The 16155-nt window shown below is 46.1% G+C and overlaps 1 protein-coding gene across 2 annotated transcripts in view; it reads left to right on the forward strand.

Moving 5' to 3' along the window:
• The first annotated feature begins 11727 nt into the window (after positions 1–11727).
• The window catches only part of MASP1 (MBL associated serine protease 1), a 90041-nt gene continuing 85613 nt past the window's right edge, over positions 11728–16155 (forward strand). The window contains exon 1 of one of the 2 annotated variants that reach the window (XM_060274241.2): positions 11728–12238. In XM_060274241.2, coding sequence (XP_060130224.2) covers positions 12234–12238 — 5 coding nt within the window. In that variant the 5' untranslated portion in view covers positions 11728–12233. The remainder of the gene's footprint in view (positions 12239–16155) is intronic. The other variant, XM_060274242.2, reaches the window with a different exon arrangement.

Raw genomic sequence — 16155 nt, forward strand, 5'->3', positions numbered from 1 at the left:
GCCTCCCTCCCTCCTAAAAGAAGCTCAACAAGTTTGACCTGAACCCCAAAAAACAGGGCTTCCCTTCCTTAAAAAAAACTCAACAGCTTTGACCTGAACCCCCCAAAAGGGGGTAGATCACCCCCAGTTTTAAACTCTGTGAGTAGATCAGAGTCTCTTGGGAGGTGGCCACCCCTGATTTACAGTATACAGATGCAGGAGGAGGGGCAGACTGGAACACCACTGCTTTTTATAAACATCACTGTGTCTGTCAAAGCTACAGCCCCCCCCTTTCTTATTCACTTCCTTTTAGCCTTGCAGAGCCACCTTAGTCAAATTGAATCCTCGGAGTCTGCACCCTCATTAAATCGCCAATAGAACTCTTAATGCTCCTGAATGCTCATTAACAACTCCCACTTAAGAACAATAGGGTGAAATGGTCAGCTATCGAATCTTGCCTGGGGATATATGCTCCATTGTCTTAACTGCTTAACTACTGGTAGCCACTTTGCTTTATTTATTTGATGTGTTTTTGTTACAGCTGTGCCCCCCCCCCCAGCAAGCGGAGACTTAGCTGCTCTTGCTAAAGCAAAGCCCTTTCCACTTCAGTTTTTGGAGGGGAGAAGTGCTGGTTATGGTCTGTAAAATACATTATTTTTTTGCTTCTAGGGGGGGCAGCTGCCGCCTCCTGCCCCCCTGCCTACGCCCATGATACAGGCCAAACTAGTTCAGGAAATCGCCTGGGAGAGGAACCATTATGGAGAACAAAAAAGGCAATGGGCAACTAACAAAGCAAATCCTCTGTGCCAGACGGCTGGCGAGTGTGAGCCCCTCCTTCTACAGAGAGATAGTGAGCAGGGGCAAAGCAGAATCTTAGGATTGAGGTTGGGAGTGATGTGGGCTGGAGGAAAAATAGTCGCAGGCTATCAGCATCAGCAAGCTGAAGAGAAAAGTGGCAATCTGTTAAAGACAGCAAGATGGGCAGAGGGGCAGGGCTGATTTCTGCTAGCATCCAAAACTGTAGCCATGGGAGAAGCAGGACCCTTTTGGAGTGTTGATGCTGTGAGCTCCTCCACCATAGGTTCAGGTTGTATATATGTGTAAATAAACCATATATCATAAAATGGAGAGCACTTAGCACTTGGACTCACTATCCCTGAATGCCTTGATCTCCAGCTTCTCACAGACTCAGCCAAAATATTTTTAAGGCTACACAAATGCGCGCACACAAGCACCCCTTTCCAATGCATGTTTGTGGGGATCCAAGTCCTTGTAAGTAATCAGGACATCTGAAAATCCCTGAAGTCTGTCCGCGAGGATATCAGCCTTCGAGGTTTATATCGGTTTATAGCAGAGTTGAAAGACTGTGAGCTGGGGCTACCTGGAGTGACCCTGTCCACCCACCAGCCACCCTGTCACATTCACACGTCACTAGCATTGCTTAAAACAGGCTCCCAAGCTCCACTCCTTCATCTTCCTTGCCCTTTCTCTCTCTTTACTTACAGTTTCTTCATATTTACAAGGATGGTCCCAAATTCTAAACCTACACGGTGGGAGCTAGTTTCTTTGCTGCTTCATGCAGGAGAGGGATGGGGAAGAGGAAAGGGAGGAGATTGAGAGTTTGACAAGGAACTCTCTCCCTGGAGAAGCCAGGCTGGCTCCCTCCTTGCGGTCCTTCTGCCGGCAGGTGAAGACCTTCTTGTTCCAAGAGGCTTTTAATGAAAGGGATGGGGCCCTGCTGCTTTTATTGTAATTATCTGTGCGTTTTAAATAGATTGTTCATATTTTATATAGTTTGAATTCTATACAACAACAACATTTGCATACTGCCCTTCGTCTATGGATCTCAGGGTAGTTCACAATATAAGAATAAAATATATTTAATGGGTTTTTTTAAAAAAAAAAGATTGGTTTTTATGTTTTAACCTGTTCCTGTTTTACCTGCAAGCCACCTCAATTTCCTGTTAGGAAGAAAGGCTGCTTATGAATAAATGTACAATTAATGTGGGCAACCCACACAGATGGATGGGGTATAAATTATTATTATTATTATTATTATTATTATTATTATTATTATTAAATAATCTATTAGTTTCAACCCTGCCTCTGCTGAGTGGAGGCAGGCAAGGTTGCTTAGATTCAACGAAAGATTGGTGCAATAGCACTCAGGTTGAAAAGCCAAAGCACAGGCGATGTTAATCACATATCTTATTTGTCTCACAACAACCCTGTGAGGTAGGTTGGACAGAAAGATGGTGCCTGGCCCCAAGGTCACACAGAGAGCTTTGCCACAAAGTGGGGATTTGAACCCTGGTCTCTCATGTCCTAGTCTGATACTCTAACCCAGGCTTCCTCAACCTCGGCCCTCCAGATGTTTTTGGCCTACAACTCCCATGATCCCTAGCTAGCAGGACCAGTGGTCAGGGATGCTGGGAACTGTAGTCTCAAAACATCTGGAGGGCCGAGGTTGAGGAAGCCTGCTCTAACCGCTACACCACACTGCTTCTCTCTCGAATGCCTGTTTGTCTTCCACAAATTTCCAACCTGGAGATTGGATTGTGCTGGCTGCCTCTGGTTTAAAGAGGAGGGACATCGCTGCAGGCTACTCATCCTCTCTCTGTGATTATGGAACTGCAGCATATTTACAAAAATGGATACAGTTCCATCTGGCGGATTTAGGAAGCCATTGCACTCCAGTAGGGTGCAGCACAACAAATAGGGGGCCGTTCCAAGATGCCTAAAGCCAAGGTGAGCTGAAACTCATTCACTGCATCTCCCCAATATCTCCTCTGCAAGTTTTTATGGCAACCATTCCTCAACTGTTCTCAGGATCTGCAAATTATTTTACATTAAAAAGAGAGAGTGATTATGAGTGAAGGAGGCAAGCCACCCAAGAAAGATAATTGCAAAACCAGGACAGGGCTGTGGTCTTTGACTTTCTTAGCCACATTGAGCATCATTTGATGGAATCATAGAATCATAGAACCATAGAGGTGGAAGAGACCACAAGGGCCATCCAGTCCAACCCCCTGCCAAGCAGGAAACACCATCAAAGCATTCCTGACAGATGGCTGTCAAGCCTCCGCTTAAAGACCTCCAAAGAAGGAGACTCCACCACACTCCTTGGCAGCAAATTCCACTGTCGAACAGCTCTTACTGTCAGGAAGTTCTTCCTAATGTTTAGGTGGAATCTTCTTTCTTGTAGCTTGAATCCATTGCTCCGTGTCTGCTTCTCTGGAGCAGCAGAAAACAACCTTTCACCCTCTTCCATATGACATCCTTTTATATATTTGAACATGGCTATCATATCACCCCTTAACCTTCTCTTCTCCAGGCTAAACATACCCAGCTCCCTAAGTTGTTCTTCATAAGGCATAGTTTCCAGGCCTTTGACCATTTTGGTTGCCCTCTTCTGGACACGTTCCAGTTTGTCAGTATCCTTCTTGAACTGTGGTGCCCAGAACTGGACACAGTACTCCAGGTGAGGTCTGACCAGAGCAGAATACAGTGGTACTATTACTTCCCTTGATCTAGATGCTATACTGTACTCCTATTGATGCAGCCCAGAATTGCATTGGCTTTTTTAGCTGCTGCATCACACTGTTGACTCATGTCAAGTTTGTGGTCTACCAAGACTCCTAGATCCTTTTCACATGTACTGCTCTCAAGCCAGGTGTCTCCCATCCTGTATTTGTGCCTTTCATTTTTTTTGCCCAAGTGTAGTACTTTACATTTCCCCCTATTAAAATTCATCTTGTTTGCTTTGACCCAGTTGTCTAATCTGTTAAGGTCATTTTGAAGTGTGATCCTGTCCTCTGGGGTATTAGCCACCCCTCCCAATTTGGTGTCATCTGCAAACTTGCTCAGGATGCCCTCAAGCCCATCATCCAAGTCATTGATAAAGATGTTGAACAAGACTGGGCCCAAGACAGAACCCTGTGGCACCCCACTAGTCACTACTCTCCAGGATGAGGAGGAGCCATTGATGAGCACCCTTTGGGTTCGGTCAGTCAGCAGACTGCACTTGCCCAAATGTGTACAAAATCCAGAAATTGGTAATTGAACAGGTGGTGTGTAGGCAGAAGGAATGAGTGTGTTCTGAAATGATAGTTGAAAAAGTTATTTTACTGGGAGCGACAAGGGAGGGAGGAAAATAGAGGGGACATCTTGCGGGGGGGGAGTCAACTTTTAAATTTGGATTGAATTGGTATTGATTTGGTGACGATTCAGTAAAACTTATGGAAAATCAATAAAAACAATTGGCAAAAAAGAGACTTCTTTTTACATGAAATGCTTTGAGTGCAGAAGTATTTGTGGAAAAATTAGCATGCAAATGCACTGACTATGGCTATAATAAAGTTTATTTTCCTACATCCCTGCAGCACAAGGACAGAGAAGGTGGGTGTTTAAGTGTGCATGTGTGGAGTCTGTGCAATTGTGAGAGAAATCTCTAAGGACATAAGAAGAGCCTGCTGCAGGATCAGGCCAAGGGCCCATCTAACCCAGCCTCCTGTTCTCGCAGTGGCCGACCAGACGCCTGTGGGAAACCAGTAAGCAGGATTCGAACACAAGAGCAGCTCTCTCCTCATTGGTTTCCGGCAGTTGGTCTTCAGAAGCATTGCTGCCTCCGACTGTGAAGGCAGGGCGGAGCCAACATGACCAGTAGCCATCAATAGCCCTCTCCTCCTCCATCAAATTGTCTAATGCTCTATTAAAGCCATCCAAGTTCGTGGCCATCGCTGCCTCCTGCAGCAGGGAGTTCTGTAGTTGAAGTACGTGCCGCATGACAAAGGGTTTTCTTTTATCTGCTGTGAATCTTCAGGGCTAGTGTTGGCTGTGGGATGTGATACATAAGTACAACATTCCTTGTTTTCCTAGAGTGGACATGCAAGGGGATATTTGGACCAGCCGGGTCGAAAACTTCCTGTTTCCCCCTGGCCTGGAACATACTTCCTCTTGCATGTGACTAGAGGTGGGCATGACCTTACCTGTGCAGGTAACAAAAGCACAAGGACTGCAACCCTCTTCCCTTAGTCTCCATCTTCCTTTCATCGCGTGAACTGCAGTGACTGCCAGTCTGCAGTCACTGGCATTAACCCCCCATGTGGGGTCGATCCATGTGTATATATTTCTGTAACTAAGTCTGCCTTCAGGGATCCATCTGTGAACTGATAATGTGAGTAAACTTCTTTTATATACTTTACACAAGATTGTGGCATGTTTATTCTTTTAAGAGGGATGTAAGGGAACTTACCAGGAATCTAATATCGAGAGGCTTAAACAAGCCTGCAACCAGCTATCTGCTGTGCATTTAAAAGGGGAATGTTAAAACTCTGCTAGGTAATAGAACTTGCTAGTTAGGAAGGATATTAATAAACAATATAACCTCTCCTGCCTCCCTGAACAGTCCCACATTGGCATGGGACCTTTTTGTGCTATGCCTTGTCAGCCAGAAATTGAACATCACATGTCCTTTCCCTTTCCTCTTGTCTTCTGTCTGGTCAGGATGTTGAAGCAGAAGCATCATAAAGTAGATGGCAGATTCAAGGATAAACAGATACCCAATGTTCCTCTGGAAGATAAATAAAGCTCTGCATATCTCCTCTTGGCCTGAAGAGAGCACCCTTGTCTAACAAAAACAGAGAACTAAATGAATCTCTTCCCTTGAGAAAAAAAAAAGTTTATTCATCAATAGGTTTATTTCCACTGAATGTGTTCATATGCAAATGCTATGGCTGTCAACGAAATAAATTTTAGTTGATAAATGGATTGATTGAGTTTGGATGCTCATTGGGTAATCTTGCGACAGCCACACTCTTTCTCAGCCTTGTTGTGAGGACAACCCCCTGAGCTCCTAGGAGGAAAGGTGAGACAGGAAAGTAGTAGTGAATTCAAATAATAATAAAACTAAAGAGGAAGAGGCTTCTTTAAATAAGCTGTCACATTCAGATTTTAAAAGCACCTTCATTTTTAAAAATGAAGAAAGACCACGGCCAAGAGGTCAGACACCCCAGCAGACCCCTGGGCAGGGAGAAAAGGAAAATGGGGTGTCAGGAAGAAGAAGACAGAAGGTGGATGGTAGAAAAAAAGGAACTAGAAACTAAGAATCATAGAGTTGGAAGAGACCACAAGGGCCATCCAGTCCAACCCCCTGCCAAGCAGGAAACACCATCAAAGCATTCTTGACATGCCTGTCAAGCCTTTGCTTAAAGACCTCCAAAGAAGGAGACTCCACCACACTGCCGAACAGCTCTTACTGTTAGGAAGTTCTTCCTAATGTTTAGGTGGAATCTTCTTTCTTGAAGTTTGAATCCAATTTGGTGTCATCTGCAAACTTGCTCAGGATGCCCTCAAGCCCATCATCCAAATCATTGATAAAGATGTTGAATAATCAAGAAGGGGAGGACAGGAAGTGGGAGAAAGGGAGTGTTAGAGAGAGAGAAGGAGGTGGCAATAAAATGAAGAGAGTTTAAAGTGTGTGTGTGTGTGTGAGAGAGAGAGAGAGAGAGAGAGAGAGAGAGAGAGAGAGAGAGAGAGAGAGAGAGAGAGAGAGAGAGAGAGGAGAGAGAGAGAGAGATTGAAACCCACCCAAAAAAGAGACAGGCTGAAAGACCCCTTAGTCGCAAAAAAACACATTACCGTACATTGGAGTCCTGTGTGTTCAGATGTCACAACTTTTCTTTTTGCAAAAGCAGCTGCTGGGAGGGGGTGTTTTTTGGAAGGGTGCGTGACTGTGTCATGGCACTGATCCTGCCCTCAGATGTTATTGGAAACCAAGAGGAAACTTCTTGACTTAATCCTCTCGCGCCCCCCCCCCATGTAAGCTGTTAGCAGCTCCACATACAAAGATCCAACAAGGTGTAATTTGGCATTTCAGTTGTAAGCCTGAAAAGAAAGAAGGGCAATCTCTTTCATGTTGTTTTGCAAACAGCACCTCCTGCCTGCAACCATTCTAGAAAGAAGAACACTTATTTTCCTATAATAAATAGCCATTAAGGAACATATTACTGATGCCAATGCATTCAAACTTCCTTGGGACCATGCAACCTCACTAGGTGCAAACATTGAGGTGGAACATAGAACTTGTGGTGTGTTTCCTGTGCTTGCCATCATTGTGAGAAGCTGTGGCTAAATCTAGACTGAGGGGCAGGCAGGGCTTGTTTAGAAAAATAGGTGCCAGGACTCACCATGAAGTTACTGCAGATTAGTTGATGTCCAATCACAGAACATTTCAGGATTCGGGCCTCTGCCATTGGCCCTTGAACTCTTGAGTTGTGATTCGCAGCTTGGAAGGTTAGACAGCCAATCACGTTGGGAGTGGGAGTGGCCCAGGCTTTCAGGAATGTATATAAGCAGTTGCTTTGCCCCTGTTTCCCAGTTATGTTGATATGATAGCCATGTTCAAATATATGAAAGGATGTCATATGGAGGAGGGAGAAAGATTGTTTTCTGCTGCTCCAGAGAAGCGGACACGGAGCAATGGATTCCAACTACAAGAAAGAAGATTCCACCTAAACATTAGGAAGAACTTCCTGACAGTAAGAGCTGTCCGGCAGTGGAATTTGCTACCAAGGAGTGGGGTGGAGTCTCCTTCTTTGGAGGTCTTTAAGCAGAGGCTTGACAGGCATATGTCAAGAATGCTTTGATGGTGTTTCCTGCTTGGCGGGGGGTTGGACTGGATGGCCCTTGTGGTCTCTTCCAACTCTAGGATTCTATTATTCTATGATAAAGGTTCTTGCTGTTGTTGCTGTGTCTTGCCTTGTGGGAGCCCACCTACACTTCACCTATAACCCTGGCCAAAGCTGCTTCCAGGCTGTCGCTATTTTGCAGATGTGATTCAATCACATACCAGCAAATTTAGGGCCCACAATGAAAAAAGAAATTGCCTGGCGCTCTTGTGCAATGAACCCACTTCCAAAAAATAAAAACCTAACCCTGATTTTTTACAGTTAAAAAATAAAAAGTGACGGGGAAAATGACCAGGAAAGTGTGAGGCAAACAGGGCATCGTATAAATTCAATGCAAGCAAATCAGAATGCATGCTGAATAAACAGGTTGACTGAAGCGGCAAAAGGCAGGAGACTTTCTCCTAGTACCAGGCCTCATGCTGCTTGCAAATTGCAGAATCTGGAGGCTGGTCTTTTAGGCTGAGTGGGGAATTGCCCAACTTCGATCTGTCGCCACCTACCTGCCTTCTAAGTTACAAAGGAGCTGCCACCCAGCTGCCCCCCCCCTGAGGGTCACTGTGTCCCTTGCAGAACTCAGCTGGGAGGAGGAAGATGAAAGGGTTGTGGTAAAAGTGCCATGGTGGTTAGAATTCACAATAAATCAGTCGTAAGAGCATCAGAAGAGCCTGCTGAATCAGCTAGTCCAGCATCCTGTTCTCACTCCTGCCCACACTCCTCCATAAATATGTCCAGGGTTTGTTTTTCTCAGTGGGAACTCACCAGAACTCAGTTCTGGTACCTCTCAGGTGGGCACCATTGCCATTCTAAGAGAATGAGGGAAGGGTGTTCATGGTGAGTTCCAGCACCTCTTTTTTCTAGAAAAATAGCACAGAATATGTCTAATCCTCTTCTAAGGCCATCTAAGTCGGTGGCAATCACTGCCTCCTTTGAAAACAACTTCCATAACTTAACTGCGCTGTGTGAAGAAGTGCTTGAGCGGAGGAGGGGAACCAAATGAGGAAAATTATAGGAATGCAGCGATTTAGGGATGAACATTTCATGGCGTCGCAGCATGGAGAAAATGGCTAGTTTGGAAGCAGCCTTAGGAGAAAATATGCTTAATTTCTGCAAGATAAACTGCTGCTTAATGAATGTTTATGGCATTGCCCTTGAAGGAAAGATGGAATATAGCCAAATTCCTGCAGCTTGCACAATTCATTTTGAGCAAAATGTTATTGTGCCTCGTCCCCCACTTCCCTGAGTGGCTCAAGACTTCAAGGGCAGCCTGACCCAGATCCAGTTTCCTTTGGATCAGACAGAGCACTAGAGAATCTCAGGATGTTTTTTGTAATATTTACTTTATTTACAGATACCTAAGCAGAGCCTAAGTGGAGGCAAACAGACCTCAGCAGACCTCCCGGCCCACATGTGACCCCTGGAGAGAAATATCCTGCCCACAAGATGCTTCTTCCGTTCAACTACGGTAGCCCACAACTTGTTCACTTTGTCCACAGACAACTTTCCGGGTCATGTACGTTTCCGAGCACAATTCAAAGTGTTGGTGCTGACCTTTAAAGCCCTAAATGGCCCAGTATACCTGAAGGAGCATCTCCACCCCCATCTTTTAGCCCAGATGCTGAGGTCCAGCTCTGAGGGCCTTCTGGCAGTTCCCTCCCTGTGAGAAGTGAGGTTACAGGGAACCAGGCAGAGGGCCTTCTCGGTGGTGGCGCCTGCCCTGTGGAACCCCCTCCTGTCAGATGCCAAGAAAATAAACAACTATCTGACTTTTAGAAGATACCTGAAGGCAGCTGTACAGGGAAGTTTTTAATGTTTGATGTTTTATAGTATTTTTAATATTTTGTTGGAAGCGGCCCAGAGTGGCTGGGGAGACCCAGCCAGATGGGCGGGATGGATATAAAAAATAAATTGTTGTTGTTGTTATGTGGCCAGTATGACTAAACCACTTCTGGTGCAATGGAACACCGTGACAGAAACCAGAGCATACGGAAATGCCATTTACCTTCCCGCCGCAGTGGTACCTATCTATCTACTACTTGCACTGTCGTGCTTTCAAACTGCTAGGTTGGCAGAATCTGGGACAGAGCAATGGGAGCTCACTCAGTCATGGGGATTCGAACCACCGACCTTCTAATCAGCAAGTCCAAGAGGCTTCGTGGTTTAGACCTGTCCCCAAGCAGGACCTGAACACAACAGCACTCTCTCTGCACCTGCAGTTGCAAGCAAATGGCATTCAGGGACACACTGTCTCCAACTGCGGAGGTAGAACATTGTTCATTTGAAAATGGCCCAGAGGCATTTTACAGAAGCTCTTTTCAGTTTGAGGACGGATGTTTAACTAGGTGCTTTTCAGCTGAAGCAAACCCATTCCAGGAAAGATCTGGTGTCCAAGGGAAGCGCAGCAAACATGTTGTTTGGAGGGAGTTTTGCCAACACCCCCCCCCCGCCTCTTTCTTCCAGGCTGACTCAGGAGGACAATGCCGAGTGCATAAACAGCTATTAATTTTCTTCTTCTTCTAAAGACTCTAAAGAATGGCTTTGCCACGAGAGACACTACCCAGAACTGTCTCCAATCGCCTCCTTCCCTGCAACTCACACAGCTTGCATTCCTGCCCGTTTCTTGAACCACGCAGTTTCTTATTTCAGTTCTGTTTATTGCCAGCCATGTTTGGCAGGGAGGGATGAGTCCCTATTGATTTCCATCATCTCAAAGTGTTTTCACAATTTTTTAAAAAAATCAGCATTATGCAATTTCAGATATAAAAATGATTATAACTCAGAAATTCTAAATCCAGATTAAAGTGGGAGGGGAAGATTATGGGCTGGTATTCTGATGCCAACAACATTGTGGGGTTGGTTGTTGCAAAAATAATAATAATCCTGCACCCTTCTGGGGGCACCTGCAAAGCGTTCCACAATTCAACGCCTTTCTCCTCCTCCCTCTATCCAGCAGCCTGCAGGTGGCATCAACATTCAGAAGTGAGTCCGTATGATATTCTGACAGGGGTACAGTTTACAGCAGCACTGGAGTTAGGGCAGTGCAGGTGATTCCCCCACACAGGGTGCCGAGCCAAGGTGGGACAAAATGGAGAAGATCCATAGCTGAGAAGATCCAATTTGGGGCACCAAATTTTGGGCTTGCACAGGAGCCATATTACGAAAGATTATCAAAATCCACCCCTGCTTCCAGCCTTCAGAAAACATAAAAAGAGCCTGTTGGATCAGGCCACTGGCCCATCTAGTCCAGCATCCTGTTCTGGCAGTGGACAACCGGGTGCTCTGTTGGAAAGCAGGATCCAAGCACAAGAGCAAATCTTCCCTCCTGTGGTTTCCAGCTGTAGAGACAGAGCAGAACCACCCTGGCCACTGGCCATCGATAGCCCTCTCCTCCGTGAAACTTTTAAAATAATTTAAATTCAAGAAAAACCTTTTGAATTATGTTGTAATTAAAAATGTGGTGGGGCCCTGGGGGGGGGAAGCAGATTTGGCCCATTGGACTGCTAGTTCAAATTCTCTTCTGAACTGTGGAGTTGGAAGGGACCACAGGGGTCATCTAGTCCAACCCCCTGCAATGCAGGAATCACAGCTGAAGAATGACACATGGCCATCAAGCCTCTGCCTTAAAATCTCCAGTGGATGAGAGTCCACCAGCTTCCAATGCAGTCAGAAAGTTCTTCCTGGTGTTTAGTCGGAATCTCCTTTCTTGTAATTTGAATCCAAACTATTTAATAATAACACTTACATATAAGAAAAAAGCAATCAATAATAATCAAGAAAACGGATTTCTTGAGGTGGGCCTTACTTTTATGTTTATGGAATTACAATGTGAATGATGTCAGGGCAGTATTTTTTTTTTAATGATATACCATCCTTCCTCCAATTTTCCAACACAATCTATTTCATTTGCTTTCTTTTTCTTCTCGAGAAACGGGGACGTTTGAGAGAGAATAGTTTTTTGGGTTGGGTGGGGAATTGTACATAATACAGTAATAAAACTTTAATAAAATGATTTAAAAACAAACGAACGAACAGAAATCTCTGTCTCGTTTTGCGAGAGCTTCTCCTGCCCTGTTAAGAAGCAACTGTTGTGTGTGTGTGTGTGTGTTTTCTCTCTCTCTCTCTCCAGAGCCATCTGGGGGGAAAAGAAGAAAAACAGCAGGGAACGGATTTCTGGCTGCGCTGCTTTTCGAAAGACGGGTGCCGAAGTTGCGCTTTTGCGCGGCGGCGGCGGCGGGCGATTGAGACATCCTCATTAGAGGCTGGGAGCAGGGAGATCGATCTGGCCCTGGCAGGTCTGTGTGCGTCTGGAGAGCAAGGGGGAGAGAGAGAGACTTTTGCAGAGAGGGGAAGGCGTGACCAGCATGGAGAATGCCAAAGGACCTCAGAGAGAGAGAGAGAGGCATTCTCTCCCTCGCTCTGTCTTTCACACACAAATCTCTGAGCAAAGATAAGCCTGGCAGCTGAAGCGCAAAGGGGAAAAAAAACACCACCCCACGGTGTCAACAAACCAAACCGCCTCTCCAAAAAGGGATCAAAAGTAATCAGGACCAGCAGGAGATCGCAGGAAAAATGAGGTGAGCTGCTGTCAGGGAGGGGGACACCCGAAGCTGTTTTTTTCTTCCTGAGTCAGATCCTTGCCTCCGCCTAGCTCTGCAGCGTCTGCACTGACTGGCAGCGGCTGTCCAGGATTTCAGAGAGTCTGTCCTGATCAGAACAGGAGATGCCATTGGGGACTGAAGTCCGGGACCTTCTGCGCGCAAGGCAGGCGCTCCTCCGCCCCTGAGCTACGGCCCAACCCGAGGGGAAAGGGGTGTCATGGAGGGCTGGCAAGGGCAGTGGGGCACCAGAGAGAGAAAAATCATCGGAGTGGGGGAGGCACAGAAGGGGCGAAGCATATTTCTAGTCGGGCGAACTCATATAGAGGAGGGAGAAAGGTTGTTTTCTGCTGCTCCAGAGAAGCGGACACGGAGCAATGGATTCCAACTACAAGAAAGAAGATTCCACCTAAACATTAGGAAGAACTTCCTGACAGTAAGAGCTGTTCGGCAGTGGAATTTGCTACCAAGGAGTGTGGTGGAGTCTCCTTCTTTGGAGGTCTTTAAGCAGAGGCTTGACAGGCATATGTCAAGAATGCTTTGATGGTGTTTCCTGCTTGGCAGGGAGTTGGACTGGATGGCCTTTGTGGTCTCTTCCAACTCTATAATTCTATGAACTGTGTCCCGCATGTTTAGGACCCTGAGAGAAAGAGAACAGTATCTATTAATAGCAAGAGTCGAGCAATCTGGGGAGAGGCAAGTGGGGGGGAGCTCCTTGTTTGGGGGTGCTTGCCCCACACATCCGGACCAACCATGGTTATCCACCACCATCATTTCTTATATTGCACTCTTGCAAGCAGGGGCAGAGAGAAGATTCCTGTTTCTAGCAAAGGAAGGGTTTAATTCTGGCACTCGTTGGCTCCTAATATTTCTTGAGGCGCTTTATCTGGAGACAGAAGTATGCCAGCTTTCACAAGTGACACCATGCAGGGGTTGGACTAGATGAAACTTTAGGTCCCTTCCAACTCCCATTCTAGGATTCTAGGTGCTTCCACTTGAAACGCCACACATGGGGGTGTTGTTGTTGTGCTTGTGGGGTTTTAATCTGAAATGTGCCTCGTGCTTTCTGAACCATGTGGGGCTCATCGTCACATTTTTTTAAAAAGCATTCCTGGTTTAAGATGTGAAACTGGAACTTGAACAAAAACAGCCCTTTGCTTGCAGGAGCAGCCTTGTGTCTGGCAGGTCCTCTTAAGCGGAGGTTTGGATCTCTCGCTGTCCCAGACAGAAGCCAGGGAGAAAACAAGCCAGAAAAAAGTTGATATCTGCCCTGATCTGATTCGAGGTTCGCTTCAGTTCCCTGGCACTAGAATGCACCCATTCCCCCTGGAAGCGCAGCTGGATTTAAACTGGAGCAAAACTTTTGTAAAACAGAAAAGGCCAGCCTTGGCAGGAATGAACCCCCCCCCTTTGTTTTTTAAAGAAGAAGAGGAGGGAGGGAGGGGGTGGAGAAGGAAGGCTCCCTGTTCCTAACCTCCTGTTTAAGGCACACTCAAGCTGTGCCCCACATTTTAACACAAAACCCTCTGCTTCTCTTGGGGTTAACAAAACAGAGAGCGCATGCTCAAGCCTAAGGGTTCAACTAAGTTCCACTCAGAGTAAACATATTAAAATTAATGGATCTAACTTAGACTGTGTACACACTGTAAATTAAAAGGACAATTTCTCCCCTAAAGAATCACGGTGTTGTATGCAGCACTGTAATTTGTGAAGGGGTTGCTTGGAAGTATTACTCGGGCACTGCCCGGACACTGAGGTCCAGCGCCAAGGGTCTTCTGGCGGTTCCCTCGCTACGAGAAGCCAAGTTACAGGGAACCAGGGAGAGGGCCTTCTCGGTAGTGGCACCCACCCTGTGGAATGCCCTCCCACCAGAGGTCAAAGAGAACAACAACTACCAGACCTTTAGAAGGCATCTCAAGGCAGCCCTGTTTAGGGAAGCTTTTAATGTTTGATGGATTTCTGTATTTTAATATTTTGTTGGAAGCTGCCCAGAGTGGCTGGGGGAACCTGGCCAGATGGGCGGGGTATAAATAAATTATTATTATTATTATTATTATTATTATTATTATTATTATTACTCTGACAGTGGTCCAGACTACTTTGATGGAATGAATGTGCTCTGAAAGTATAGTGTGTGTGTACAGCATTGTCATAATTCAAAATCAATAAAAATACATAGCTAACCGAGGTTCTCCCCCCCCCCCCCACAAAAGGCCTGCCCCCTGTAACAAAAATCCTGGCTACGTCCATGCTTGTCATGTTCATTCTGAGGGTCTACTCTGAGTAAAACTTACCTGACTGCCACCCAATATCAAGAGAGCAGCAAAATTTTGAATTACACAGATGACTTCTTCAAGGGACGGTTGCAAGATTTAAGGTTTCACATCATTCTTCTTTGGGAAAGATTCTTTTCACAGCTGGAGCTGTTGAGCCAGAAAACGGCCTGGCCATGCCTGGCCAGGGGTGGACTCTCCTTCCTTGGAGGTTTTTAAAATTGAGTTTGGCTGGCCATCTGCCAGATACCCTTTAGCTGAAATTCCCGCATTCAACTCCGCATAAGGGACGCGGGTGGCGCTGTGGTCTAAACCACTGAGCCCCTTGGGCTTGCTGATCAGAAGGTTGGCGGTTGGAATCCCTGCGATGGGATGAGCTCCCATTGCTCTGTCCCAGCTCCTGCCAACCTACCCTAGCAGTTTGAAAGCACACCAGTGCAAGTAGATAAATAGGTACTGCTGCAATGGGAAATTAAATGGCATTTCCGTGCGCTCTCGTTTCCGTCACGCTGTTCTGTTGCACCAGAAGTGGTTTAGTCATGCTAGCCACATGACCCACAAAGCCAGGGCTGGCTCTAGATAGACCCCCGGTGGCGCAGTGAGCTAGGGCGCCGGGCCGGTTGCCGTGCGGAAACCATGCTGCGCCCTGCGAGGGCGGGGGCGCCGGAGCGATCTCCGCTCCTCAGCACCAGGGCGCATGACCTGCTCGAGACTGCCCTGCGCAAAGCTGTCTGTGGATGAATGCTGGCTCCCTTGGCCTGAAAGCAAGATGAGCGCCGCAACCCCATAGTTGCCGTTGACTGGACTTAACTGTCCGGGGTCCTTTACCTTTTTTACCTCAAATCCACAGTTCTATGATCCTATTATTCCCGTCCACAGGTCCTTATCAAGCTGGCCTCGTCATCTGAGATGAGGTAGGTAAGAGCTGGGGGCGGGTAGAGAGAGAGAGAGAGGCCCTGCCAGTATACACATTTGTAGGGATGAGAGGGAGCGACATTTGTGCCTGCATTGCAGTTCTGTTGGCAATCAGGATCCAATGGCAGAAAGGTCATTGGAGAGTTTGTGTATGAAGGTGGCAGCACTAAGTTGTTTTCTGCTTGCTGTTTTGTTAACTATTTTACAGATTATAAATGCTGCGTTGTTTTGCCAATTATATAATATGACTTTGGCTTTCATTGCGATATTCCGCTTATTTTTCTGTTGTTGTTGCTTTGTTAACAGTGCCTTATAGATTGTAATTGTTTCACTGGTGATTATGTTCATTATTCCATACGGTTCATGCTATATTCGTGGTGCTCTATTCTGTTCCATTGTGTTGCTTTTTGTTCGTAAACTGCATCGGGATTCGTTGGAATTAAAAGTGACGTAGAAATATAATAATAAATCTAAAAAATCTGCCCCCAGAGATGCTTCTCTACATTATTGCCTTTTCAGTGGCAGGCAAATCATACAACCCCACCACCATACAAACTTTTACAGTGGAACCTCAGTTTACGAACACCTCGGTTTATGAATTTTCGGTTTATGAACGCCGCAGACCCATCTGGAACGGATTAATTCATTTTCCATTACTTACAATGGGAAAGTTCGCTTCAGTTTATGAACGCTTCAGTTTATGAACAG

This window comes from Zootoca vivipara, chromosome 5 (assembly GCF_965207765.1).
Source record: "Zootoca vivipara chromosome 5, rZooViv2.hap1.1, whole genome shotgun sequence".
NCBI lineage: Eukaryota > Metazoa > Chordata > Lepidosauria > Squamata > Lacertidae > Zootoca > Zootoca vivipara.